This window comes from Carcharodon carcharias, chromosome 9 (assembly GCF_017639515.1).
Source record: "Carcharodon carcharias isolate sCarCar2 chromosome 9, sCarCar2.pri, whole genome shotgun sequence".
NCBI classification, from domain to species: Eukaryota; Metazoa; Chordata; class Chondrichthyes; order Lamniformes; family Lamnidae; genus Carcharodon; species Carcharodon carcharias.
In genome coordinates this window covers 99,939,445-99,966,277 of record NC_054475.1, presented here as the reverse complement: position 1 = coordinate 99,966,277, position 26,833 = coordinate 99,939,445, and the positions used below count along the sequence as shown (strand labels likewise).

Here is a 26,833-nt window from a genome sequence, read left to right as displayed (position 1 = left end):
CTTTTTACTCTGATAATCTGTGTTCTTCTTACTTTGTTGCTTTCTTCCTGATTCTCTCCGGTTCTTTTTCTCATCAAATCTATACCTTTGGTACGATATCATCTGTTAAAAGAAATCGTCATTGGGAATCACAAATCTCACTTTTTGTTCTTGAAATCTGAACTTTTAAAGGCAATGCTTGGGTTGCACAGGTTAATGTAGAAAAGGGTTGTCCGATATATGGAGCATGGGCCAGAGTCTGGCCTGCCAAGGGTTTCTATCCGGCCTGCAGATCAGTGTTCAAAATACAGGTAAGTGGAAGTGACAGATTCATCAAGAAGCTGCTCTTCCAATCACAGGCTGTTTCTCTCCCATGTTTGCTGCTGATCGACTCAGTTAACTACAAGTGAGAAATTTCAATAGTATCCAGAATAGAATTGGACTGCAAATGAGAAATGTAATCCAAATGTTTAAAAGATGTAAATGGTAGCAATCCGAAACAAAAACAAAATAGTGGAAACACGCAGACCAATCGACATCAGTGGAGAGAATTTAATGTTTTGGCTCAGCCCCTCCTCAGAACTGAAAAAGAAAAGCTGAACAAGCATTTTAATAGAATCAGAACAAAGCGTAGGGGAAAGAAAAAACAGAGAGGTATTGATGAAATGCGCTATTATCTTGAAAAGAAAAACAATAGATTATTAGATGACTGAGATGCTCTTTTGAAAGGAACCATTAAAGAAACTAAGGACATCAGAGAACATAAGAATATAAGAAGTAGAAGAAGGAGTAGGCCATCCAGCCCTTCAACCCTGTTCCACCATTCAAAATGATCATGTCTGATCTTATCATGGCCTCAGCTCTGATTTCCTTACCAGCATCCCCCATCGCCTTTGATTCCCTTCTAGATAAAAACCTGTCGAAACTCAATGGAATATATTCAATGACCAGCCACCACTCTGGGGTAGAGCATTCCAAAGTTTAAGAGAGGTGAGATTCCTCCTCATTTTTCTCTCAAATGGAAGATACCTTGGTTCTGAAACTGCACCCCTTAGTTCTAGATAACTCCACAAAGCAAAACATCCTCTCTGCATCTACCCTGTCAAATCTTAAATGTTTCAATAAGATCACCTCTCGTTTTCCTAAACTCCAATGAATATAAGACAAACCCTCCATCCTAGGAATCAACCTAGTGAGCCTTCTCTGAACTGCTTCCAGTGCAAGTATATCATTTCTTAAACAGGGAGACCAAATTCAATGTAGTAATTTAGGTGTGGTCTCACTAATGCCCTGTACAGTTGCAGCAAGACTTTTATACTCCCTACTTTTATACTCCATCCCCCATGCAATAAAGGCAGGCATTTCATTTCTCTTCCTAATTACTTGCTGTGCCTGCATGCTAACTTTTTGTGATTCATGTATGAGGATGCCCAGATCCCTCTCCACTGCAGCATTCTGTAGTCTCTAGCCATTTAAATAATATTCTGCTTTTCTGTTCTTCCTACCAAAGTGGACAATCTCACGTTTTCCCACATTATATTCCAAACGTTAATTTTTTTTCCTACTCACCTATCCTGTCTATATTCATTTGCAGAATATTTGTGTCCTCCTTACAGCTTGCTTTGTTACTTATCTTTGCATTGTCAGCAAATTTGGCTATAGTACGCTCTATCCCTTGATCCAAGTCATTAAAATGATCACTGCAACATTCCACTACACTTTAATCCCAACTCCCTGTTTCCTGTTATTTACCCAATCATCTATCCATGCTAATATATTGCCCTCAACACTGAGCTCTTTTTTATGTGGCACCTTATTGAATGCCCTTTGGAAATCCAAATACATGACATCTACTGGTTCCACTTTATCCACCCTGCTTATTACATTCTCAAAGAACTCTATCAAATTTGTCAAACATAATTTCCCTTTCATAAAACCATGTCAACTCTGCTTCATTATACTATGATTTTATAAACGTCCTGCTACTACTTCCTTAATAATAATTCTCAGCATTTTTCCAATGACAGATGTTAAGCTAACTAGCCTATAGTTTCCAGTTTTCTGTCTCCCTCTCTTGAATAGTGGTGTTACATTTGTGGTCTTCCAAGCTGCTGGGAGTTCCCAGATTCTAGGGAAATTGGGAAGATTACAATCAATACCATCACTATCTCTGCAACCACTTCTTTTAAGTCCCTAGGATGCAAACCATCCGGTCCAGGGGACTTCTCAGCCTCGAGTCCCATTCGTTTCCCCATTACTTTTTCTCCAGTGATAGTGATTGTTTTAAGTTCGTCCTTCCCTTTTGTCTTTTATAAAGAACATATAAATAGTTAAGGTTATGAAGGAAGGAAGGATAATGTATTATCTACATATATGTAGGCACTAAAAGCACAGCCTGCAGATCAGGGCCAAAATCTTGTGGAGGCAATGGGGTCTTGACATTATTTGCCCACTTAAGGGCTTCAATTGGCAACAGGGACAGAAGGCTTTCCACGGGTCTACCAGGGGTGAAGGCAGGGAGGAGGCAGGATCCCCACCCCCACCCTCTCAACTGATTAAATGCCCCAAACAGACACCAAACCTGTCACGGGGAAAGGCACAAGATTCCACCCTAGGTGTGAAATTAAAACTGAAAATGCAGGTAAATCATGGTGTGGTCCACTACCTTGAAAAGAGATAAGAAGCAGGCTGAAACCATGGTCGGAAGCTTGTGGAGGCAACGGGGGTCTTAGTCACCATTGGAGAGCCAGTGAGAGCCCCACATCACCTCATTTTGGGAAGGCCCACTGCATCTTGTGCCACTAATCCCTTTCCCTTGGATCAAGGCAAAAATCCTGCTGGCCAAGAGCAGTAATTGCCCACCTAAGACCCTCAATTGACTGTGGGTGGGTAGGCCATCCATGGGCCTTCCCTCCTTAGACTTAATTGAGGCACATACGGGAAACCACCAATTAAATGCCCCTTCATCACCAAATGCGTCACAGGAGGACAGAAGATTTCACCCCAAGTCTCTCACTGCATTAGTCATTCACATGCTCTTTGTTCACTGATGTCTTTAATAGTTATTTTCCATTATCTGCTGCAAAGATGATTAAATTATCTAATCATCTCCTGTTTTTCTTTTAGGCAAGTTACAGACATTCCAGTGGTACTTCCACCCTGTGTTTGTCCATTTTCTTTTCCCTCCCCACCAATTTGTTCTGATTTTATCAAAATACTAATTTATTTTTAATTTTTCAGTTCTGAAGAAGGGCCAGGCTTGAACTTGTCTCTTCTCACCCCAGAAACTGACTGACCTGCTGTGTGTTTACCAGCACTTTCTGTTTTTGGTGCATGTGAGTAGTGATTTGTTTATCAAATGTTGTTCGAAGATTAACCTTTTCAATACTGGTGCTATTAATCATTATTATCTCTGTATGTTGTTATTGGCATTACATATGGCTGGCAACATGCCTGGTTGTCATCTTTATCAACCATAGCCACTGAGGTAGCAATCTCAGTTGATAGTGTTAAGAATGCATGTGATTAGAAGACATGCTTGTAAAAAAGACACTAATAGTGATTTACTTGTTTATGATTTTACCTGCTTACGTTAATTCCTGATTTAATATGGATGGCAATGTTCTTTTCTCCTGTTTTCCCAGATGTTTATGTCTAGGCTTACAACTTATTTCAGGAAGCAATGTATTACAATCACTGACCAACGTGTGCGACTGATGAATGAGATTCTAAACTCCATTAGGTTCATCAAGATGTACACCTGGGAAAAATTGTTTGCTGAGAAGGTTCACTGTAAGTTTACTTAAAAACTTCATTCTCAGTGCATTACTGGAAGTTTGGCATTTTATTGCCCATCTCATGTCCTGAGAAGGTGGTGGCGTTACTGATTTGATACAACTGAATGGCATGTTAGACCATTCAGAGGGCTGTTACAGAGCAAGACTTTTGATGTCGGACTGGAATCACATATCGGCCAGACTGGGGAAGAGCAAAAGAATTACTTTCTGAAAGAACATTAGTGAACCAGTTGAGTATTTCTTTTTAACAATCCAAGAGCTTCATGGTCACTTTACCGATGCCAACTTTTTAATACCAGAGTTTTAAAATTTAATCCAAATTCTCGAAGTGTCATAGTGGGATTTGAACCCCCGTTCCCTGGGTGACTAAACCCAGTAATATAACCACTACATTAGCATGCACATTAGTGATACTGCATTCTGTATATTTTTTATTAATGATATTCAGCTTGAACAAATTTGGCTTTTATTTCGAAGTGGAATTGTCTGGCCTCGCAGAACATTTTGCTGGATTTGCTAGTACAAGGGATTTATTTGATATGATCGATGTTACATGTTTTGTAGTTTTCCTTTAGAATATTTATTTATTATTATTAGAATCGTTACTTACTTTTCTCACTTTCCCCTCTATTTTAAATCCCTATCATGCTATATACTATTAATAGTCACTAGGTAGTACAAAAGTTGAGTATTGCTATATTCTAGAGAAGGACAGGCTTCTGATCCATTCCAAAACCTCTCCCAATCCCACTTCATGTTTGGTTAGTAAAACATACATGAGAATGAAATAAGAGGGTTTGATCACTGTTTTGAGTTTTCACTGAAAAATTAACATGCCTTATTAGTTCTTCCTAGCTGTGAATGATATGTCTGGACTTTAGTTGTGAAATGTGATAACATGGTTAGTATGAATCATTCCTCAAATAGAGAAACAAATGATTCACTACTCTACAATATAGCTTTTAAATGATTTATAGTTCCAGTTAAAAATCTGTGTGGCATACTTTTGAACTAGTCAAATTATTCTTGCTAAAATGTTATATCAAAATTAGGGGCAGAATTTTTCAGTTGGTGTGCGGTGGCGGGCCTGACGAATAAAATAACGCACGATGACATCGGGCGTGCGTCCCGACGTCATCGTGCTGAGTAGCAATGTTTCGTTCAGCGGGGGCGCACCGGAGTTGGCTGCACGCTCACTGATATGTAAACGGCCTATTAAGGATCTAATTAGTTATTATAGACATTGCCCGCCCAATCTTAAGGTTGGCAGGCAGGCGAAAAGGCCAAGCGGCCTTCGCATTTTTTAGGAAACCTCATCCACGAGCGGATGAAGTTTCCTAAAGCTTTTATTAAATAAATAAATACATTTTCATTAACATATAAACATGTCCCACCTCATGTGACACAATCACATAAAGAGACATGTTTAAATCAGTTTATAAACCATTTATTCAATTTTTTGAACATCAATTCAATCTCCCTGAGGCAGCTCCATGCCTCAGGGAAATTGAAGCGCTCTTTCGTGTGCATGCGTGAAAGAGTGCTGGCCCCGATTCTCCCTCCTCCTCCCACCTGCACAGGTAGCGCTGAGCACTACCGGTTGCATCTTACGCTGGGCGGGCCTTAATTGGCCCACCTGCGTATAATGGCGATGCGCAACGGATTGACACTGGAACTGCCCCCACCTGCTCTCGCCGAACCCACCCGCCATATGAAAAATCCTGCCCCAGGTGAAATTTGAAAATAATTAATTGGCCTGAGACAGATAAAAAGCCGGACGCATAGAAGATAGGTGAGGGCTATCATATATGGAAGGCAGCCAAATATATATGCAGAATGCCTGCAGCATTTGAAACTTGGTAGACAAAGCCAATTTTGTGATGGCAGAAGTATTTGGCTTCTTGACAGTGGACTTTACAATCTTTCCTACTAAATTATTCCAGAAAATTGAAGGTTCTTAACAGTGTCCCTTTGTTTCACCTTGGCTGAGGAGAAACAGAAAGAATTACCAGTACTTTTGAGTTATGAGCTATAATCCCAGACATTTAGGCTGGGTCAAAATCCTGGAACTCCTTCCCTAACAGCACTGTGGGTGTACCTACACAACAGGGAGTGCAGTGGCTCAAGAAGGCAGCTCACCACCACCTTCTCAAGGGAAACTAGAGATGGGCAATAAAGGTTGGCCTGGCCAGAGAAGGCCACATCCCGTAAATGAATATAAAAAAAATTCACTCCCAAAGCGAGTGTGCAGAGTTAGGAAAATTCCTGGCTCGTCACACCCCCCTCAGAAGAAACAGCCCCAAATGGCTGGATTTTCGTTCCAGGCAGCTTGTGGGTCGGGGGTATGGGTGCATGCTGGAGTTGGATCCATTTCCCCTGGAAACAGATCGTAGAACCCGGAACAGGGACTGCCGAGTACCGAGGCAGGCTGTTTTGTCCCAGTTGTAATAAAAGCAGTTAGGCCCTTACCCCTCAATCCATGCCCCACCCTCTCCCCATGTTCCCTCATACCCTCCATGACATCTTATTTTCATCTAACCACATAGCCCCTCATGCCATGCCAGCCTCTTCCCATCTTTCTACTCTCCATGGGCCTTTATACCCTCCATGCCAACCTATGCCCCTCTACTCATCTTATAGTCCCATGACCTCTTATAGTCCCTATACCAATTTAGTGCCAACTCATGCCAACCCATGACCCCCACTCATCTCCATGGCCCCTTATAGCCCCATGTCAAATTAGTGCCAACTTATCTCAACCCATGCCCCCCACCCACCACCCTTTGCCCTTACACCCCATGCCAACTCACCCATTGTCTACCATGGGCAGACCTCAGGAGCCATGCTGAGATTGAATAAAACACACTAGTATCTGTTATGGACTTCACTATATAAAAATCGCTCATTGATAAAAGCCCATTCAATACATTTAAATCACTTGAGTTCCCTAATCCCCAAGAACATAAGCAATAGGAACAGGAGTAGACCACTTGGCCCCTCGGGCCTGCCTCGCCATTCAGTAAGATCACGGCTGATCTTCTCGTGTTTCGATTTCCACATTCCGATCTAACCCTAATATTCCCATCTAATCCTTTATAAAAACAAACAATTGTGTTCATAGCCCCACATCAAAGACAGCTAATCCCTTAATATCCTTGCTGATCTATCAATCAAACTGTGGACTCACAGCTCCCCACTGCAATAATGATTGGTCAATAAATAATAATAGTATAATGTTAGCCCTCAGGCTTAAGTCAACAAACAACACTGTGTACAAATTTGGTCTCATTTGAAAAAATATACAATTGTCTTAGAAGCAGTTCAGAGAAGGTTCACTCGAATGGCTTTTGTTTTTTTAAAGGAAGGTTGAACAGGTTGGGCCTATACCCATTGGAGTTTGGAAGAATGAGAGGTGATCTTATAAAAGATCCTAAGGGAAATAAATAGGGTGGATACTGGGAAATGTTTCCCCTTGCAGGGGATACTAGAACTAGGGCACACAGTTTTAAGAATAAGGGGTCTCCTTTTAAGACAGAGATGAGAATTTTTTTCTCTGAGAGTTGTTAGTATATGGGTTCATTTTCCCCAGAAAGCAGTGGAGGCTGATTCATTGAATTTATTTGAGGCTGAGTTAGATTTTTGATTGCCAAGATAGAGGGGGGGCAGACAGGAAAGTAAAGTTGAGTCTGCAACCAGATCAGCCATAATCTTATTGAATGGATGAATGGCCTACTGCTGCTCCTAAAGCCTGTGTTCAAAGTACCTAATTATTTTCAACTCAGAGACACAGCAAACTTTCTTATTTCAAAAATTAGAGAGCAGGAGATTTAAATAACTTGATATCTTGAAAGCTCCACAGATCTTATCCACCTTTTATACACATTCATGTCTACTCTTAAAAATAATAAGGCACACTGCAAGAAACAGACCTTACTACAGCGAGAAATGAGGTCAGTTTGAACTCAGCACTATGTTCAGATGACCCTGCTGGGTTCATGTTTCCCCCATGTGTAAATCACATCCTGCTCCCTTTTGCCAGCCCGGGTGAAAATGAGATCTGTCGGAAATGGGGCAGAACTTCCAGATCTAGGGTCCTGGTGCCATTTAGGCTAAGGCGTGGCATCTCCATGACTCAGGGAAAATCCAGCCCTTATTATCTCAAAATGTTTGAAAGTGTCACTTGATAGAAAATATGACTGCATACATTTTAATGGCTGTCCATAGAAATATATTTTATCCAGGCTAAGTATAAATGTCTTAAAATGAATCCTGGAGAAAACTATACTTACTCATGAAGTCTGATAGAACATCAAAAGTTTTAGGACCAAGAAAAAGCAACATGCCTCGACAGGTCTGTCCATTTTGAAGATCTCTACTAGCTACCTTCTACCATATACCTCCAGAAATGTGTCTAATTGCATATCGAACTAATTAATACCCCAGTTAGCTTATTCCAGAAGTTTATCGTACCTTATTTTTAAAAAAAGTCCCACTTAACTTCCATTTTTAGGCCTAACTTCATAATCTTTTAACTTCTGTCCCCCAGTACTTGAATCTCTCACCAACTGAACAATTTTTCAGGATCACTTGGAAAACATGATTCTGTTCATCTTTGTTTTGCAGTGATCAGGAGCAGAGAGAGACATTTTCTGGAGAAAGCAGGCTACGTGCAGAGTATCACAGTTGGAGTTGCTCCTATTGTGGTTGTAGTATCCAGTAGCTGCACATTCACACTTCACATGGCAATGGGATATGATCTCACTGCAGCTCAGGTAAACACAGTCACAGTCCTGGTTAGTGGGAATGTAAGAAAGACTGGAAAAATTTGCATTTCTATAGTGCCTTTCATGACCTCAAAACATCCCAAAATGCTTCACAGCTAATGAAGTACTTGAAATATAGACACTGTTGTAATGTAGGATATAACAGCAGCTAATTTTGCACATATTAAGGTCCCACAAACTGCAATGTAATAATGACCAGATAATGTGTTTTTTTAAATGCTGATTGTGGGATAAATATTTTCCAGAACACCGAGATAATTCCCTTCCTTGCTCTTCTTAAAAATAGTGCCATGGGATCTTTTACGCCACCAGGAAGGACATCTCATTTGAAAGATGGCACTTTCAGCAGTGCAGCAATCCATCAATACAGCAATGGAGTGCTAGGAAGATTTTTGTACTCAAGTCCCTGGAGTAAGACTTAATCCCACAACCTTCTGACTCAGAGACAATAATCTGACCAACTAAGCCATGAATTACACCCAAGTACCATGCAGTAGCATAGTAGCTTCTTCAGCTCCACTGTAAGGCTCTGTTCAATTTAATGTGTACTATGATTAGTTAAATGACAATTGGACCCACACTTATCATTTTATATGAGTACGACATTGTACGCTTAGTCACAAGCTCAAAAAAGTTCATGCTTTTGTGGAAACAGTCAAAGTCATCCAAAAGATAGGTGCCATTAGCGCAATGCTCAAACTGCATCCAAAATTGCAATTAATTTATCATCACCATCTAATGCATAATTCCTCAACTAAGGAAAGAGGAAGGCAACATTGGGGGGATTTTCCTGCCTGCAGTGGGAATCATCGTGGGCAGGACAGAAAATTTGACAGAGCAGCAAATGGTCCATTGATTTCAGGCGAGTGCTGCGGGACCGGAAAAATCCCACCCATTCTCTTTGTACTCTCTCAATGTTGCTCTGCAATGACATTGTGTGAGAGAAAGATTCATGCAGGCTATTGCTTTGTTTAAATAGATATCAACTTGTAAATCCTTCCAACATACACCAATAGCTGGCAATAAGAGCGGAAGAGATTCCTAGTCAGTCATGTGATGGAAAGAAATTGGAGCTTCTACCATCACTATCCACAGCTCCAGGCTACAAAATGCATGTTAAAGTGTATGCTGCCACAGCAATTTAGACTGGGGAGGCTGGTTGGCTCAGTTGGCTGGATGGCTGGTGTGGATTAGTTTGGTGCCAACAGCACGGGGTTTGATCCCCATTCTGACTGGGGTGGATTTGGGACCTGCCTCCTTGTCCTACCCTTGGTGGAGGCCTTGGCATTGTGGACTGGACCTGCTGAGAGGAGACCTTGAAGAAGAATATGAAGAAAGATTACTCCTTCACTGTCACATGTATGAAGCAGCATCCTGGCTTTTCACAGTGCCCAGCTCTGCCAGACTAGCCCACCAATCATTCTGAACATTTTCTACTTTTTGAAGACTACTAGACCAGACATATGATTTACACACCATGGGTTCATTTTGGAACTAAACTTGCATTAAATGGATCATGAAAGGAATGCTGAACCTTTGATCTAACTGATTCTGATCATTCTAATGAAATACTCTGTCTGAAATGTCAAACTGTTTTGCTCTTTCAGATGCTGACTGACAACATGTTTCCAGCATTTTCTGTTCTTTTACTAATTCTGATTTTGATTTCTTTTATTCCGATAGGCATTTACAATTGTTGCAGTATTTAATGCAATGACCTTTGCCCTGAAAATCACACCCATATCTGTAAAAGCCCTGTCTGAGGCATCTGTTGCAGTGGGCAGATTTAAGGTATAGCTTTAGAGTTACAATAAAATATAAATTTACCATACAAATGTTGAAGTGTATATATGATTCTTGAAATTTTAAGTAGGCATAAAGCTAGTAGAATGACATTTATTGATTACAAATGATTGTCCCCTAATATTTTAGTATGTCATTAACCCAAAGATGTCAGCAGGTCCAAGAACAAACTTTGTCTGTTTTTGTACATTTTTGTTTGCATGCTGTAACAAGCATATATAGTATGAGAGGCCATCAATATAAGATAGTCTCCAAGAAATCAAATAGGGAATTTAAAAGAAATTTCTTTACTCGGAAAATGATGAGAATGTGGAATTTGCTATGACAGGGAATCATTAAACTGAAAATTATAGATGCATTTAAGAGTAGGCTAGATAAGCATATGAAGAAGGGAATAGAGGGTTATAGTGATCGGGTTAGGTGAGGAAAGACAGGAGGAATATCCCTTGATCAGATTCTGGTATAGATTAGGTGGTTTCTGAGCTTGCTTTATTTGCCATTTTGTACATTTATTGGCAAATTATAAGACAAAAACAGAGTGTGAATGTTCTTTGATCCTTGTGAGTACTTGACTTCCTCGCTTACTATATGGTGGTAGATGTTTAGTCAACAAATATACACACTTAAAGTACATTTGCATGTACTGTGTAAGTGTATGTAAGGTCTTTTTCCACAGAAACTACCAAATTTATACCAGAATCTGATCAGGGGATCTATGGCAGTGAGAGCTGGAGGTTTTACTTGAAAAAGCTCCAGTAAACTCACTGTCTCTCAGTGGAAAGCAGAGAGCTGAATAATAGCTGTGGCAACATATCAGTGATTTAAACAACCATAACCTGTATTAATTTGTGTGAAAGTAAATTGAATAAGGTTGGGGAAAAATATCAAATTCCTAACTTAGTACTATAATATAATTATTACTCATTTCTCAGCTAATGACAAATGTTGTGATGCAATGGAACCTCAATTATCTATCAAGCAGCCTCCTCTTATTATTGTAGATAATGAAAGCTCTACTGTAAATGCCTGTTAAAGCTTGCAAGCATTTTTTTTACAAAAATTAGTGCACGTGGTTATAATGGTTATGTTGTAGCAAATCTGTGACTAGTCAGCAACTTCTTCTGGGCAATAAGGCAATTAGAAATAAGGCGTTCATTGGTTCAAATTCAGTTTCAAAAGCCATTTTGTGGTTGAAAGCTCAGGTGCTGAAGATTAATGTGGTCACATGCCACACATGACTAGGTAAATCTCTGATGTGTAAAAGTGAATCTGAATAGAAGGACTGCCAACATCAGTTTGGCAAGCACCCAGCAGAATTTTGTGAGTGAGTAAATTTGACCATGGCGCACAACAGTTTAAAATCCAACAAATTTGTCTTTCCATGGAAGAAAATCGCAGGCAGCCAAAATCCCCCTTTAACAGTAAGTTAGAAAGGATCAGAAGCATTGTGTATTAAACATTAGAATTACCATAATCTTAAACATTATAATGAGAGAACCACATCCACTGCAGTTTGTTAATTGTTGCCCATTCTTGTTTGTAATAGAACAAGTCTGCTAATTAGAGGCTGTAATTGTGTTTGCTTAGTAGAATGTTGTAATTATAATTTTTCCCAAAACAGATAAGAAAGTCAGTATTGATAGGCAAGCCTCTACTTACTATGAACTGAAATTAGTATTATGCTTTACATAGATGATATACCACCAAACAATGAACCCCCTATAATAGCGTAGGGTATATAGTAAGGAATACTCATTGACGTAACTCTCGACTTTGTGTGATAGCGTAAGATAACATGGCATACACAGTACAGGCCATTCAGCCCAACTAGTCTGTGCTGGTGTTTATGCACCGTAGAAGTCCCCTACTGTTCCATCTGCATGATCTCAACCTCTCAGCATATCTTCCTATTTCCTTTTCTGTCATTTACTCATCTGGTTTCCTTTTGAAATCACCTAAATTATTTGCTTCAACCACTTACTGTGGAAGTGAATTCCACAATCTAACCACTCTTTAAGTAAAGAAATTGGATTTATGGCCCCTTGAATTCTGCCATAAGTGGAAACATTTTCTTTACAGCTATCTTAGCTAACCCATTAGTAATTTTAAAAACCTGTATCAGCCCTCTTCTATTTTCTAATGAAAAGTGCCTCAGCCTGTTCAATCTTTCCCAATAGCTGAAATCTCTCAGTTCCAGTGCCATCCTTGTAAATCTTTTTTGCATTTTCCACAGTGCTGCTATATGCTTTTTTACAGTATGGAGACCAGAACTGTGCACTGAAATCAAAGTGCAACCTGACCAGCCTAACCTAACTTCACTACTTTTAAATTCTACAGCCCTAGAAATAAATCCCAGTGCTGTTTCAGCATGGGAAATAACATGTCTGCAGCTCATTTTATATTTCTTCCAATCTTTATTTTCATTGACTTCAAGTATTGTTTCTCACTGAGGATGGTGCACATAAAGTTAGTGTGAAATTTTGGATTTAACACTGCAATAAGAACGTCCAAGAACAAACTATCAAGAAGAAAAGTGGGGAAAAACAATGAGCAACAAGGCTATGGTTCAATTTGAAAAAAGAAACTATAAATACTATATAAAATGGCTTATACTGTCAAATACACACATAACCACGAGATTCTTTTTGTTGGGAGAGATGTGAGGGGCTGATTTTAAACAATTCCAAATGAAATGAATTTGTCCACCTTTCATCCATTTCATGACTGAGGCCAAGCTATTAAATTGTTGTTAATCAACTCGCATTTATTGAGCACCTTTTAACATAGGAGGGTATCCCACTTTTTTTGGAAGTCTAAATCAAAGCAAGACTTTTTTTTTCTTTATTATTTCATGGGTTGTGGGTGTCACTGGCAGGGCCAGTATTGTTGCCAATCCCTAATTGCTCTTGAACTGAGTAGCTTGCTAGGCTATTTCAGAGGGCAGTTAAGAGTCAGCCACATTGCTGTGGATCTGGAGTCACATGTAGGCCAGGCAGATTTCCTTCGTAAAGGCACATTAGTGAAGTAGATGGGTTTTTACAACAATCGATGATAGCTGTCATGGTCACCATTGCTGAGACTAATCTTCCATTCCAGATTTTTTAATTGAATTTAAATTCCACCAGTTGCCAAGTAGAGATATGAACCCACAATCCCAGAGCATTAACCTGGGTCTCTAGATTACTAGTCCAGTGACATTACCACTACATCACAGTCTCCCCTGTCTCCCTTCTTCGCGCCTTGAATTTTTTGGTGTTCCAGAAGTACTAAACCCAATATTTTGTAATATTTTAGGAATATTAGTTTATTACTTTTATCACAATTTGTCTCCTCATCTCTTCAGCATTTATTTTTAATGGAAGAACTAGAAGTTGTAAGGAAAGAGCCCGATAGTCCACACAGTGCCGTAGAGTTTCAGAACGCTAGCTTGGCATGGGAAAACAGCAGCATCTGCTCCTTAGAGTGGCAATCAAACTTAAACAAGGATGGAATAAAGAAGATAAAAGAAAATGAGAAAGTGCTGAACAAGAAAAGGAAGAATCTGTATGTTGAAGGTGACCCAGAGTGCTCACTTGCTGAACAAAATGATCACCTGTTACTTGGCAATAAAATGCAATTTGACAGTGACAATGTACATGTAAATGTATCATCTCCAAAGCTCAAACTTCAGAGTGTGTTGCACAACATCAACCTAACAGTGGAACAGGTAGACTTATTAATGTTTTCATTATGTTGTGCATCAGGATTCCTGTTCTAAGTCTTTAATTAGATCATTTTTGTGGGTCGCAGACTTTATTTCAAAGCAGAAATATAACTTTGCTAAATATACTTTTATGATAAATGCTTGTTCTTATCAGGGATACCATCACTGGGAATGGGACAATTATTTAACATCAGGTCAGATACAGCATGGCTGAATGCTAATTAAAACGCTCTTGGTAATCTTTCAATAATGTACCTTAATCCCAAAATTTATATAGTTGCTCCATCCATTATACCAAAGTGATGGGAAATGGTAACACAAAATTTAGTGAATCGTTGCAAGACCTGAATACATGACAAATGCTAGAAAATCTCTCAGTGTTGCTCATGAAAAATTAAATCATAATGCTATTTAATCAGGAAAGGAACATGATAACACACAACTAAAATTTATTATGCTTCTGTTAAGGTGGAGTGATGTCCTTTTAAGTCAACAATTGATCAGAGTTTAATTTTTGTTTTATCAGAGGATATTGCCGATTGAAAAGTGCTCTAAATTTCAGGCTGCAGGTGGAGAACCTTGTCATTCAAGGACTGCTTTTGTTTGTCTTTGTGAAGACTTTTTAAAACTTTTGTAATACGTTGTAGTATATTGGATATGATGTCTTGAGGATGATGGATTTACACTAGATGCGTATGTATTTCTAGATGAGCAAATCTCCAGTGGCGTTGTTCAGAGTGACTTGGAGGCTACATCATTTTTAAATGGGGTGTTATGGCATGTAATACATTATGGGAATGACTGATTTATGGTTATTCAATAAGTAAAAATGTATTTAATTGTTGAAGACTTAATTCTGGAATTTTTCATTGAAAATAATGCATACATGGCCTTAGTTAAATCATGGTTTACTTCTGGAATCAACTTTTATCTCACCTTTTGAAAGCCAAGGCTTGACAGGAGGTGTACCAAGATTGTAGTTAGTTATCATAACAAGGTAAAGAAAAGCTGCAAATGTTGGAATTCTGAAATAAAAATGGAAAATACTAGAACTGCCCAGCAGGTCAGTCAGCATTGGTAATGAGAAAAGACAGGTTATGATGTTTTGAATGTACTTTTCATCAGACTTACTATGGTAGAAGGTCATAGTGGCTGTTTGAAATTTTGGATTTAACACTGCAGTAAGAACTTCCAAGAACAAACTTTCAGGAAGAAAAGTGAGGAAAAAACAATGAGCGGCAAGGCTATGGTTCAATTTGAAAAAAGAAACTATAAATGCTATTTAAAATGACATACTGTCAAATACACACATAACCGCAAGATTCTTTTTGTTGGGAGAGATGTGAGGGGCTGACTTTAAATATTTCCAAATGAAATTAATTTGTCCACCTTTCACTCATTTCATGATTGAGGCCAAACTATTAAATTGCTGTTAATCAACTTGGATTAAACAGCACCTTTTAACATAGGAAGTCTATTTTTTGGAAGTCTAAATCAAGGCAAGTTTTTTTTCTTTATTCTTTCATGGGGTATGTGCGTCACTGGACCTCCCCTCAGGTTGTGAACACTGAAATAAAAACATACCAAGATACTTGCATTGAATAAGATTTTTAAACAGAAAGCTGTGAGGGATAGCTCTCCCCAGACTCAGTAAGTTAGCACATCGAGTGGTAGTTAAAAGTTACTTTGGCTAGAATTTTACAGAGCTTGAACAGGCGCGTGAACAACCTGAACTCACATGAGAAGATGTCTCATCGCATACCCCGACCTCATGGCGCCCTCGCGCGATATTATGGTTGGTGGACATGCACGTGAGTTGGAAGACGCCCGCCAACAATCAAAAGGGCAATTAAGCCCATTAAACATGCAATTGTCCTGAATTTTACATGGCCTGTGCACTTTTGCACTTGGTGCCCAGGCCAACCTTCAAGGCATCGTTCACTTATTTTCACCATTCTCAATCCAGTGCAGGATAAAAGGTCCGAATATGTTTGAGGTTTGATGATTCATGATTATTGCCGCTAGTTGTTCATTGTGTCATTATAGATAGTTTGGGGAATTGTTTGTGTGCTGATATCCCTCCAACAATTCTGCAGCTCCCCGAGGCATCTTCACAGCAGTTGTCAGCCTTCAGGGAGTTCGTGTGATACTACCCACCCGCACTTGCACTTTCACTTTCCTCGCCGCCTGCCTTTCCTCCAACCGCACCACTGAGCGCGTTTCATGCTGGCCGCAGTTAACTGGCCAGTCAGCATGAATACACTCTCGGGAGCAGATTTCACATCCACTTCCGGTCCTGCCACTCGCAATCCTGCGCCGAGCGTAAAATTCAGGCCTTTGTTTAATCCAACACTGTTGATTATTTTGTATTAAAATAAAACAAGCTATTCTGATTTAATTACGTGAGTTCAGTCATAGGTGGAGACATGTGCAGAGACCTGATAGCCAGTTCATATATCGGCAGGATTGTGTGGGGCAGGGTGGTATGCATATAGTTACATCCCTTGAGCTCTGCTATTATGTAATAAAGATATTGGGCAGTATCAACCAACTTCAGCATATAACGAATATCGGATCCAATTATGAGATTATTTGTCATCACTGAACATTAGAATGTACAGCAAACCCAATAACACGGTACTTCAGAAGCTATACTATCTGGCTGTTGGAAAGGAAACCAACAAACCATTGCAATTTCTATGCTGAGTCTGTTTTCGTTCACAATTCTAACAAATGGATTATTTGTGTCTCTTGTTACTACTTTTTTTTTACCTCTCTGGGAGATACATTGGCCTAGCTTAACTGTTGAAGTTTCTTTGATGTTCAATTTATTTAAATGCTTCAAAAGAGTTGTGACAGCTGTCACTCCATGGATTTAAATAGCTGGCAATTCAAAGGAGAACTGTCATTCAAATACATAATCCGATCAATCAAACCATTATTTATGTTTGAATTCTCTTTAAAGCCTATAACCTTGAGATAGGTTATTAAGTTCGAAGCACTTGAATCAATTTAGGCTGTGGACGTGGAAAGTTCGAAGCATTTGAATCAATTTAGGCTGTGGATGTGGAAATTAATTGCAATTAATTTTATGTGGCGACTGAATTTGGAATAATAATCACCAAGCCAAAACAAGACAAGAATACTGACATTTTGTTATATAATTGATAATGGATTCCTTCCTTAGTATATGAAATCAATGATGAAAAGCAGAATCTGCTGTTTATGCAGGATTTTTTTAAGTACATAACTTTTCATTCATAAATTGCTTATCATGATTGAGAAAGGTAATGCTTGTTCACTTAATTGGTGATTTTCAAAGAAGTAGTGGAGTTTCTAGTGATTGATGGGAGGAGAGGTCTATCATTAATGCAAGTATTTAGTTAGCCTGAATTGTAGTGATCTTTTCTTTCCCACTGAATCTATCAAGAGACACACATTTTATTATTTTATATATCTCCATCAGGTTGCCTGTTAAGTCTGCACTGCCCTGAGGTAAAGACTCAGCTCTTTAAGCCTATCTGAGAAATTATGGCTCTTTTCAGCTAGGAATCGTTCTTGTAGCTCATCTCTGGACCTTTTCTAAGGACATTACAGGCTATAATTGTTTCCTTAGCCCCATTTGTAGCTGTGCTCTGGAGGCTTTTCACAATTACCAATTGTGGGCTACACTGCCAGCTGCTTCCTGCACAGGCAATGTAGCATTAATTCTGAAGAATGATGCTGTAGATGTGTACCCTAAGTGCACTGGAACATTATGAATGCATGTTTTCCTGATGCTACGAAGACTAACTGGCTGATGTAGTGTCAGATTTTCAAACTTGGATCAGAGGCGCTGTCTATGCATGCATTAATTACTCGAGAAATCATGTCTAGAAAGGCAAGGAGGACCTTGAACTAGGGCTATTTAAAGGACCATTCAACAAATCGCAGAAGAGGTGCTTTTCGTTTGCATGTGCTTAGACAGTTGTTGGAAAAACTGAGGAGTGTAGTTGGTGGTGTTTTGTGGCAGTTGGTGATCACAGTCGGGGAGGACAGTGGAGTACAGTGGCAGTTGTTGCAGTATCTTTTGGTCTGCAAAATGATTGGCAAATGCAAAAGTTGCAACAGAGAGTGGAAGCTCTGCCAGAAGGGAGGAGGAGGGCTCTCCAATGAAGACCTTACCTACCATGGGTCATCCGAGAGCAGTACTCCTACATTCACATGAGCCAGCAGTGACGCATGAGGAGGCTCAGATTTCCCAAGTAGGTTGTTATAGAGCTGTGCAACCTCTTTCATCCTCGCACTAGGAAGAGGATGATTCTCCCAATGGCCTTGAAGGTCTGAGCTTTTATGTCTTTAATAGTAGTGGGAGACATAGCGAATATCTCACAATTTGGGGTTCATCACAGTTTTTGAAAGGTGAGAAAGCCATATCAGCAAGGTGAGGGGACTTCTTCCTTTTCTTCCGAATGAAGCAAGAACAAATGAAAGGGCACATTGTTTTGCCAGGATAGTGAGATTGATTCCCAGTATTGTAGGGCACCATTGACTGTATGGACATGCTTCTGTAGGGCCTCATGTCAACAAGGAGAAGCACAGAAACCATAAAGGCAACCACTCCGTAAATATGCGATTGGTGTGCAACCAAACCAAGTGGTGCGCCTTGGTGAATGCCTGATATCCAGGCAGCAGCTGTGATGCCCTTTTTTCATTTGTTTTTGGGATGTGAGCATCATTGGCAAAGCCAGCATTTATGTCCATCCCTAATTGCCCTTGAGAAAGTGATGGTGAGCTGCTGCCTTGAACCACTGCAGTTCATGTGGCATAGGTACACTCAGAGTACCATTAGGATGGGAGTTTCAGGATTTTGACCTAGTGACAATGGCTATATAGTTCCAAGTCAGGATGGTGTGTGACTTGGAGGGAATCTTGCATTTGGGGATAATCCTATGCATCTGCTGCCTCTGTTCTTCTCGGTGGTAGAGGTCATGGATTTGGAAGGTGCTGCCTAGGGAGCCTTGGTGAGTTGCTGCGGTGCATTTGTAGGTGGTACACTCTGTACACCGGTAGTGGAGGGAATAAATGTTTATGGTTGTGGATGGGGAGATTTGTCTTGGATAGTGTTGGGTTTCTTTAGTTTGAGCTGCGCTTATCTGGGCAAAAGGAGAGTATTCCATCACACTCTTGACTTGTGCCTTGTAGATGGTGGACAGAATTTTGGAGAGTCTGGGGGTGAGTAACTTGATGCAGAATTCTCCCTCAGATCAGCCTCTGATCTGTTCTTGTAACCAGAGTATTTATATGATTGGTCCAGTTAAGTTTCTGATCAGTTGCCCCCCTTGGTGTTGATATTGGAGGATTCAACAATGGTAATGCCATTAAATGTCGAAGAGCAATGGTTAAATTCTCTCTTGTTGGAAATGGTCATTGCCTGGCACTTGTGTGGTGTGAATGCTATTTGCCACTTATCAGCCGAAGCCTGATTGTTATCAAGAATCTGCTGTATGTGCACACGGAAAGCTTCAGTATCTGAATTGTTACTAATGGTACTGAAGACTAATTTGCTGGAGTTCTTTGAAGATCTGACAAGCAAAGTGGATAATGGGGATCCTGTATATATAGTATACCTGGATTTCCAGAAGGTCTTTGATAAGGTGCCGCACAAAAGATTAATACAAGATAAGATCACATGGAGTCAGGGGTAATATATTAGCTTGGATAGGGGATTGGCTAACCAACAGAAAGCAGAGAGTCGGGATAAATGGGTCTTTTCTTGGATGGCAAGCTGAAACCAGTGAGGTGCCACAGGGTTCGGCCCTTGGGCCCCAACTATTTACAATCTATATTAATGGCTTGGATTCAGGGATAGAAGGTACTATAGCTAAATTTACAGATGACACCAAAATAGGTGGGAAAGTAAGTTGCAATGAAGAAATAAGAAATTTACAAATGGATATGGACAGGTTAGGTGAATGGGCCAAAATTTGGCAGGTGGGGTCTAACATGGATAAATGTGAGGTTATCCATTTTGGTCAGAAGAATGAAAAGGCAACTTATTACTTAAGTGGAGAGAAACTTCAGAACGCTTCAGTGCAGAGGGATCTGGGTGTCCTCGTGCATGAATTGCTGAAATCGAGTATTCAGGTACAGCAGGTAATAAGGAAGGCAAATGGAATTTTGACATTTATTGCTAAAGGAATAGAGTATAAAAATAGGGAAATGTTGTTGCAACTGTACAAGGCTTTGGTGAGACCACACTTGGAGTACTGTGCACAGTTTTGGTCTCCTTACTTGAGGAAGGATGTAGTTGCACTGGATGCGGTTCAGAGGAGATTCTCTAGATTGATTCCAGAGATGTGGGGCTTTCTTATGAGGAGAGATTGAGCAGTTTAGGCCTACACTCGCCACAGTTTAGAAGGATGAGAAGAGATCTAATTGAGGTATATAAGATTCTGAAGGGGATAGACAAAGTAGACGTGAAGCGGATGTTTCCCCTTGTGGGACATTCTAGAATGAGAAGCCATAGTTTTAGGCTAAGGGGTGGTAGATTTAAATGAGAGATGAGGAGGAATTACTTTTCTCAAAGGGTCGTGAATCTGTGGAATTCACTGCTTCAGAGTGCAGTGGATGCTGGGACACTGAATAAATTTAAGGAGGAGATAGACAGAATTTTAATTAGTAACGGGTTGAAAGGTTATGGGGAGAGGGCAGGAAATTGGAGTTGAGCCGAAATTAGATCAGCCTTGGTCGTACTGAATTGGGAGGCAGGCTGGAGGGGCTGAATTGCCTACTCCTGCTCCTAGTTCTTATGTAAGACTGTGTAATTATCAGTGAATGTCCATACTTCTGACCTTACAACAGAGTGAAAGTCATTGATGAAGCAGCTGAAGTTGGTTGGGCCTAGGACACTAACCTGAGCAACACAGCGATGTCCTGGTGCTGACATGATTGACCTCCAACAAGCACAAATATCTTCCTTTATGCTAAGTATGAAATGGAGAGATTTCCCTCTTATTCTTGACTTCAGTTTTGCTAGACTCCTTGATGCCACACTCAATCAATGATGTCAAGGGCATCCACTCTCACCTTACCTCAGGAATTCAACTCTTTTGTCCATTTTTGGACCAAGGTTATAATGAGGTCTGGAGGTGTGGCCCTGTCAGAAACATAACTAAACACTGTTGAGCTGATTGTTGATGTGTAAGAGCTGCTTGATTGCACTGTTGATGACACCTTCCATTATTTTGATGCTATAATTGATTGTCATCAGGCCTCAGGGGCTGGCTGTTTGGGGTTGTGCTACCCCCTCTACACATGGTTGATGACCCCCTTCCACTATCTCACCATGCAAGCAGTGTGGGCCTATAATGAAAGCCAGGGAGCCATCTATAATATCAAGGAGCAGACAATTGGTCTTCTGAAAGAGTATTTCCACCTAGATGTCTTGGGTGGGTCTTTGGAGTAGAGGCCAGAGGGAGACTCGGAGTTTATCATGGTGTGCTGCTTCCTCAACAACATGGCCATTATGAGCGCACAGCCATTACCTCCTGCCATTCAGAGGCCACCGCTAGAGAAGAGGAAGAGCAGAAGGAGGTGGAACTAAATAAGGAGGAAGCAAAACGGAGTCCATGCAACTGCAGCAAGAGAAAGCAGATTGAAGGGCTCGGCTTCACTTGAAACGTTATTTCACACTTCCCCATGGCAAAATGGACCCTGCCCACCCTCCCTCCTCCTCAATCATTGCCCAATCTGGTGCCAGTGCCCTATGAATTGAAACCCATTTCTCCCACACCAGTCCTTGAGCTATGTCTCTGATCTTATTTACCTAATGCTCTCAGCTGCAGAGAACCGTATCTAACCCTCTCACTATACGATCCCCTACTACACCTATATTCCTTCTTATTTCCTGCACTTGAATGGCACCCTGCACCATGGTGCTGTGGTCAGTTTGCTTATCCTCCCTACAGTCCTGGCACTTTTCCACACAAGCTGCAAAAATATTGCATCTGTTGGACAATTGCAAGGGCTGAGACTCCTCCATCACTACCTGCTGGATCCTCATACCTGCCTCTCTTGCAGTCACACCCTCCTGCTTCTGATCATTGATCAGATCTGAAGTACCTAGTCTAAGGGTTGTAACTGCCTCCTGGAACAAAGCATCCAGGTAACTTTTCCCCCTTCCTGATGCATCACAGTATCCAAAGCATGGACTTTAGCTCCTCAGCTCTGAGCCAAAATTCCCTCAACTGCAGTCGTAGTTCCTGTGGATCAAATAGGTTTTCACCCAGCTCCATATGCTGCTGCTGCAACACATCACCTGCCCTGCCATGTTATTGTGTCTCATTTAATTAATTAGGTTTCAAATTTAGAAATATCACTCAACAATTATTTATCCTTATATTATGGAGTCTACTTTAATACAAAATTTATATCTCTCCAGTAGCACTTTAAACTACTGCCCCAACTTAGAGGAAAAAACTTAAAACTCAGAAACCAATACCCTGCCTGCTCACCTAATTAATGCCTCTGGGCTTCAGCTCTCAGGTCTCACTATCTCTGGCTCCCTCTCTTGGACTACTCCTTTTTTGAACAGCACCTCTTCCTTCACCTACCAAATTCCCAGAGTTAAGCACTCTGTACTCAGTAAAGCTCCATCTTGCTACTTACTTCACAAATCTTCAAAACTTCCTGCATTTATACGAGCTGAAATTCCAGAGACCTGAGTCAGGCCCTGCTGGCTAGAATGCTAACTCTAACCAGCTATCTAATTAACTAACTATAGCTGTCTCTCATTTGTTTATCAATGGCTAAGACTGAAAGAAACTGCAATTCATTGTTATAGCTAAGTTAAATGCTAAATGCAAACTTAACTAGATTTTAGAAAGGGATCAACCCTTAAAATTCCTCACTTTGCAACTTCCCAGAATTAAGCCATCTGTTTCTCTGCGTTCAGTCAAGCTCCACTTTCGCACTACTGCCCTGATAGCCTGCCTACCCTGTTGAGCACTGAGATCCACACCCACAATGGCAGCAGTCTGCGCCTGCATGGCACCTGCCTCATCCTGCATGGCAGCACCCATGGATTTCATGGCCCCCTTCTGAGCTTTGCTGCAGCACTGCGACTTTGAGAGGATTTCCTCTGTGCTGCGGTGAATCTGAGACAGTGGCCACCAGATGCTTCCTCATGGGTCAGTCAATGCTCTTATGATGTCAGCCATCACTGCCACAGTGGAAAGGATGGGCTGCAAGCTCTGTGTGATACCCACTGAAACCAAACTCCTCTGTACTCTTAGACAGAGACAGGAGGCTGTCTGGCAGCATCAATGCCCCAAGCATGCACATCTACAATCTAATCAGCATCCTCTTATAGGCCATCCCATTGAAGTGTTCATCTGAGTCCCTTGCAGCAGAGCTTGTCTGTGATCTTGCCTCTGGAGAACTGGCGCATGAGCTACCCTCCCTGGCTGCAGCACACTCGTGCCCAGTGACTCACCATGTACTGACCATGATTCGGTACTACCCTCAAAGGTACTTCAGTATCTGAGCTGGTGATTTTGTATGTAAGCTCAAAGGACAAATCATTGTCACCACTTTCATGGGGTAACTTCTTTCTCCTACCTATACTGAGGGTGTCCAGACAACAACTGTTCTGTATCTGAAAGCACACAAGCAGACGGGAAAGTTTGGAGTGAGGGAAGGCAGGTGAGGAAAGCAGGAGTTCCAATGTTACATCATATTCAGCTTGATGCCACATCCCAGGATGAGAATGAGGGTGATGAGGTAGTTGCAAAGGGGCTTAAGACTGTCTCCAACCATTGTCCTGAACAGCCTCTGCTGTGCTTGATGACCTGGGCTGTGTTGCCTCTAACTCTATGATGTGTTCCACCATGTCCTTGAGGAGCCGCAGGGGATGAATTCTTCCCCTCCAATCTTCTGCATTTCTATTGTGTTATGGTGAACCTTCTCCTGGAAGAGAGGGTGCAGAGTGTCAGTGGCTTAGAGGCACTGTGCTTGGGCACTGAGCTGAATAGTTCAGGGTGAATGGAGCCACCGAGAGGTGGGTGTGTGGCAGCATTGGTAGATGTGTACGGAGGAGGTGCAGTGTGTCAATGTTAGGCTTGACTCTTTAGTGCTAGGGAGTGCTGCTAGTTAAGTGATGCGGCTGAGGTGCATCGAACAGAGTGAGAGTTTGTTGATGTGGTAGTCATAACATTCACTCAACTTGATCACCTGCTTGAGACAGTATCTGCTACTGTGCAGCATGTGGAGCACAGAGATTTTGTATAAGGAGCACTTCATAAACAGAGTGCTAAATTCGAGAACTTGGTGCAAGCGGGAATTTGTTACAAAAGGAAGAGTCTTTTAGTCTTTTCATTTTACCTTCAGTAGCTGGTGAGTGTTGTTTTGAGTGTCTGCAACTTGAGCAACTTCAGCTCAGAGTTAATAAATTTTGGGTGATCTGGACTCTCCACAGGTGCTGCCAGACCAGCTGCGTTTCTCTAGCATTTTCTGTTTTTATTTCAGATTTCCAGTATCTGCAGTATTTTGCTTTGAATTCAGTTCAGAATTGTTGAGCTAGAGTCTGAGCTGCAGACATTGCGGGGCATCAGGAAGGAGAAGAGTTACCTGGATATTGTTAGTATATAATAGGTTCTGTTGATGGATGTTAAATAACTGGTAGTTTAAGGTCATAAAGTGAACAGGTGTTGGGTATGAATTAGTTAATTATACTTATTTGTGTACATAATGAAGAGTCAGCCAGCACTGGGGGAGGATGTTGGACCGGAGAAGTAAGCTATGTAGTGAGCAATAAACATTCTCTATCAAAGTATCCCAGTCTCAGTATTTTCTCCACAACCAGGCTTGGGACTTGCTCTGACATTGGCAGCAGAGTATGGTTGCCTGAAAGTGAAGATTGGAAACTAAGATTTTCTTCTAGACAGAAGGTTAGAATTGGAGGCTTATTTTTGAGAGAAGACTGCAACTTGAGACTCTTTGAAAAAAGATGACTGAAACCAGGTATAAGGAGACAAGATATGATATTCAACTACTGATTTTTGAAATGGGACCTTTATGATAATGGAAAAATGAAATAGATTTGTGGACATGGGTTACATCCCTACCAAGGAGAAAACAAGATATGGCCTTGGCATTGTCATTTCCCAACAAAACTAAAATCAGAGGGAAAGTATTTTGTGAGCTGGATGCCTGTCATTTGGACACCGATGGATCTTCTATTAAATTTCATGGATAAAATTTATATGAGTGATAATGTATTGAATGCCCATGAGGCTTGGTTGGACTTTAATAAATTTAGAAAAATGGATGATTCTTCCATAGAAGAATACATAATGGAATTTAACTGACTGTATACAAGATTGCAGTGATTCCACTTGCAAATTCCTAAGTCAGGACTTGCCTTTGAATTGCCCCTGGACCAAGACCCCACCACTGAACATCAAGCCATTGTTTCAGGACTGTCACTGACCTCATCTCCTCTGGAGATGTTCCCTCCACAGTTTCCAACTTCATAGTCTCCCAACCTCGGATGGCCCATTTCTACCACCTACCCAAAATCCACAAACAGGACTATCCCAGCACACCGATCGTGTCAGCCTGTTCCTGCCCCACGGAACTAATTTCTTGCTATCTTGACTCCATTCTCTCTCCCCTTGTCCAGTCTCTTCCCAACTACATCCATGATTCCTCTGACACCCTACATCATATCAACATTTCCCAGTTCCCTGGCCCCAACCGCCGCCTCTTCACCATGGATGTCCAATCTCTCTACACCTCCATTCCCCCACCAGGATGGTCTAAGGGCTCTCCGCTTCTTCCTGGAACAGAGGCCTGAAAATCCCCACCACCACTACTCTCCTCCATCTGGCTGAACTTGTTCTCTCACTGAACAATTTCTCCTTAAACTCATCTCACTTCCTCCAAATAAAAGGTGTGGCTGTGGGTACCCGCATGGGGCCCAGTTATGCCTGTCTCTTTATGGGGGTATGTGGAACATTCCTTGTTCCAGTCCTACTCAGGCCCCCTCCCACAACTCTTTCTCCAGTACTTCGATGACTGCTTTGGTGCTGCTTCATGCTCTTGTCTGGACCTGGAAAAAGTTATTAATTTTGCTTCCAATTTCCACCCCTCCATCATTTTCAAGTGGTCCATTACTGACACTTCCCTTCCCTTCCTTGACCTCTCTGTCTCAATTTCTGGTGATAGACTGTCCACTAATATTCATTACAAGCCTACCAACTCCCACAGCTACCTCGACTACAGCTCCTCACACCCCGCTTCCTGTAAGGACTCCATCCCATTCTCTCAGTTCCATCGCCTCCGTCACATCTGTTCTGATGATGCCACTTTCAAAAACAGTTCCTCTGACATGTCTTCCTTCTTCCTTAACCAAGGTTTTCCACCCACGGTGGTTGACAGGGCCCTCAACTGTGTCCAGCCCATCTCCCACGCATCTGCCCTCACACCTTCCTCTCCCTCCCAGAACCATGATAGGATCCCCCTTGTCCTCACTCATCACCCCACCAGCCTCCGCATTCAAATGATCATCCTCCGCCATTTCCGCCAACTCCAGCATGATGCCACCACCAAACACATCTTCCCTTCACACCCCCCCCCAACCCCCCAAGGCATTCCACAGGGATCATTCGCTCCAGGACACCCTGGTCCACTCCTCCATCACCCCCTACACCTCAAACCCCTCCCACGGCTCCTTCCCTTGCAACCGTAGAAGGTGCAACATCTGCCCCTATACTTCACCCTCTCCT

The 26,833-nt window shown here is 41.3% G+C and overlaps 1 protein-coding gene across 1 annotated transcript in view; it reads left to right on the top strand.

Moving 5' to 3' along the window:
• LOC121281907 (multidrug resistance-associated protein 5-like) overlaps window positions 1-26,833 on the top strand; it is a 252,076-nt gene that overhangs the window by 115,767 nt on the left and 109,476 nt on the right. Inside the window, exons 9-12 of the mRNA XM_041195071.1 lie at window positions 3,624-3,771; window positions 8,400-8,548; window positions 10,244-10,351; window positions 13,707-14,069. Coding sequence (XP_041051005.1) covers window positions 3,624-3,771; window positions 8,400-8,548; window positions 10,244-10,351; window positions 13,707-14,069 — 768 coding nt within the window. The remainder of the gene's footprint in view (window positions 1-3,623; window positions 3,772-8,399; window positions 8,549-10,243; window positions 10,352-13,706; window positions 14,070-26,833) is intronic.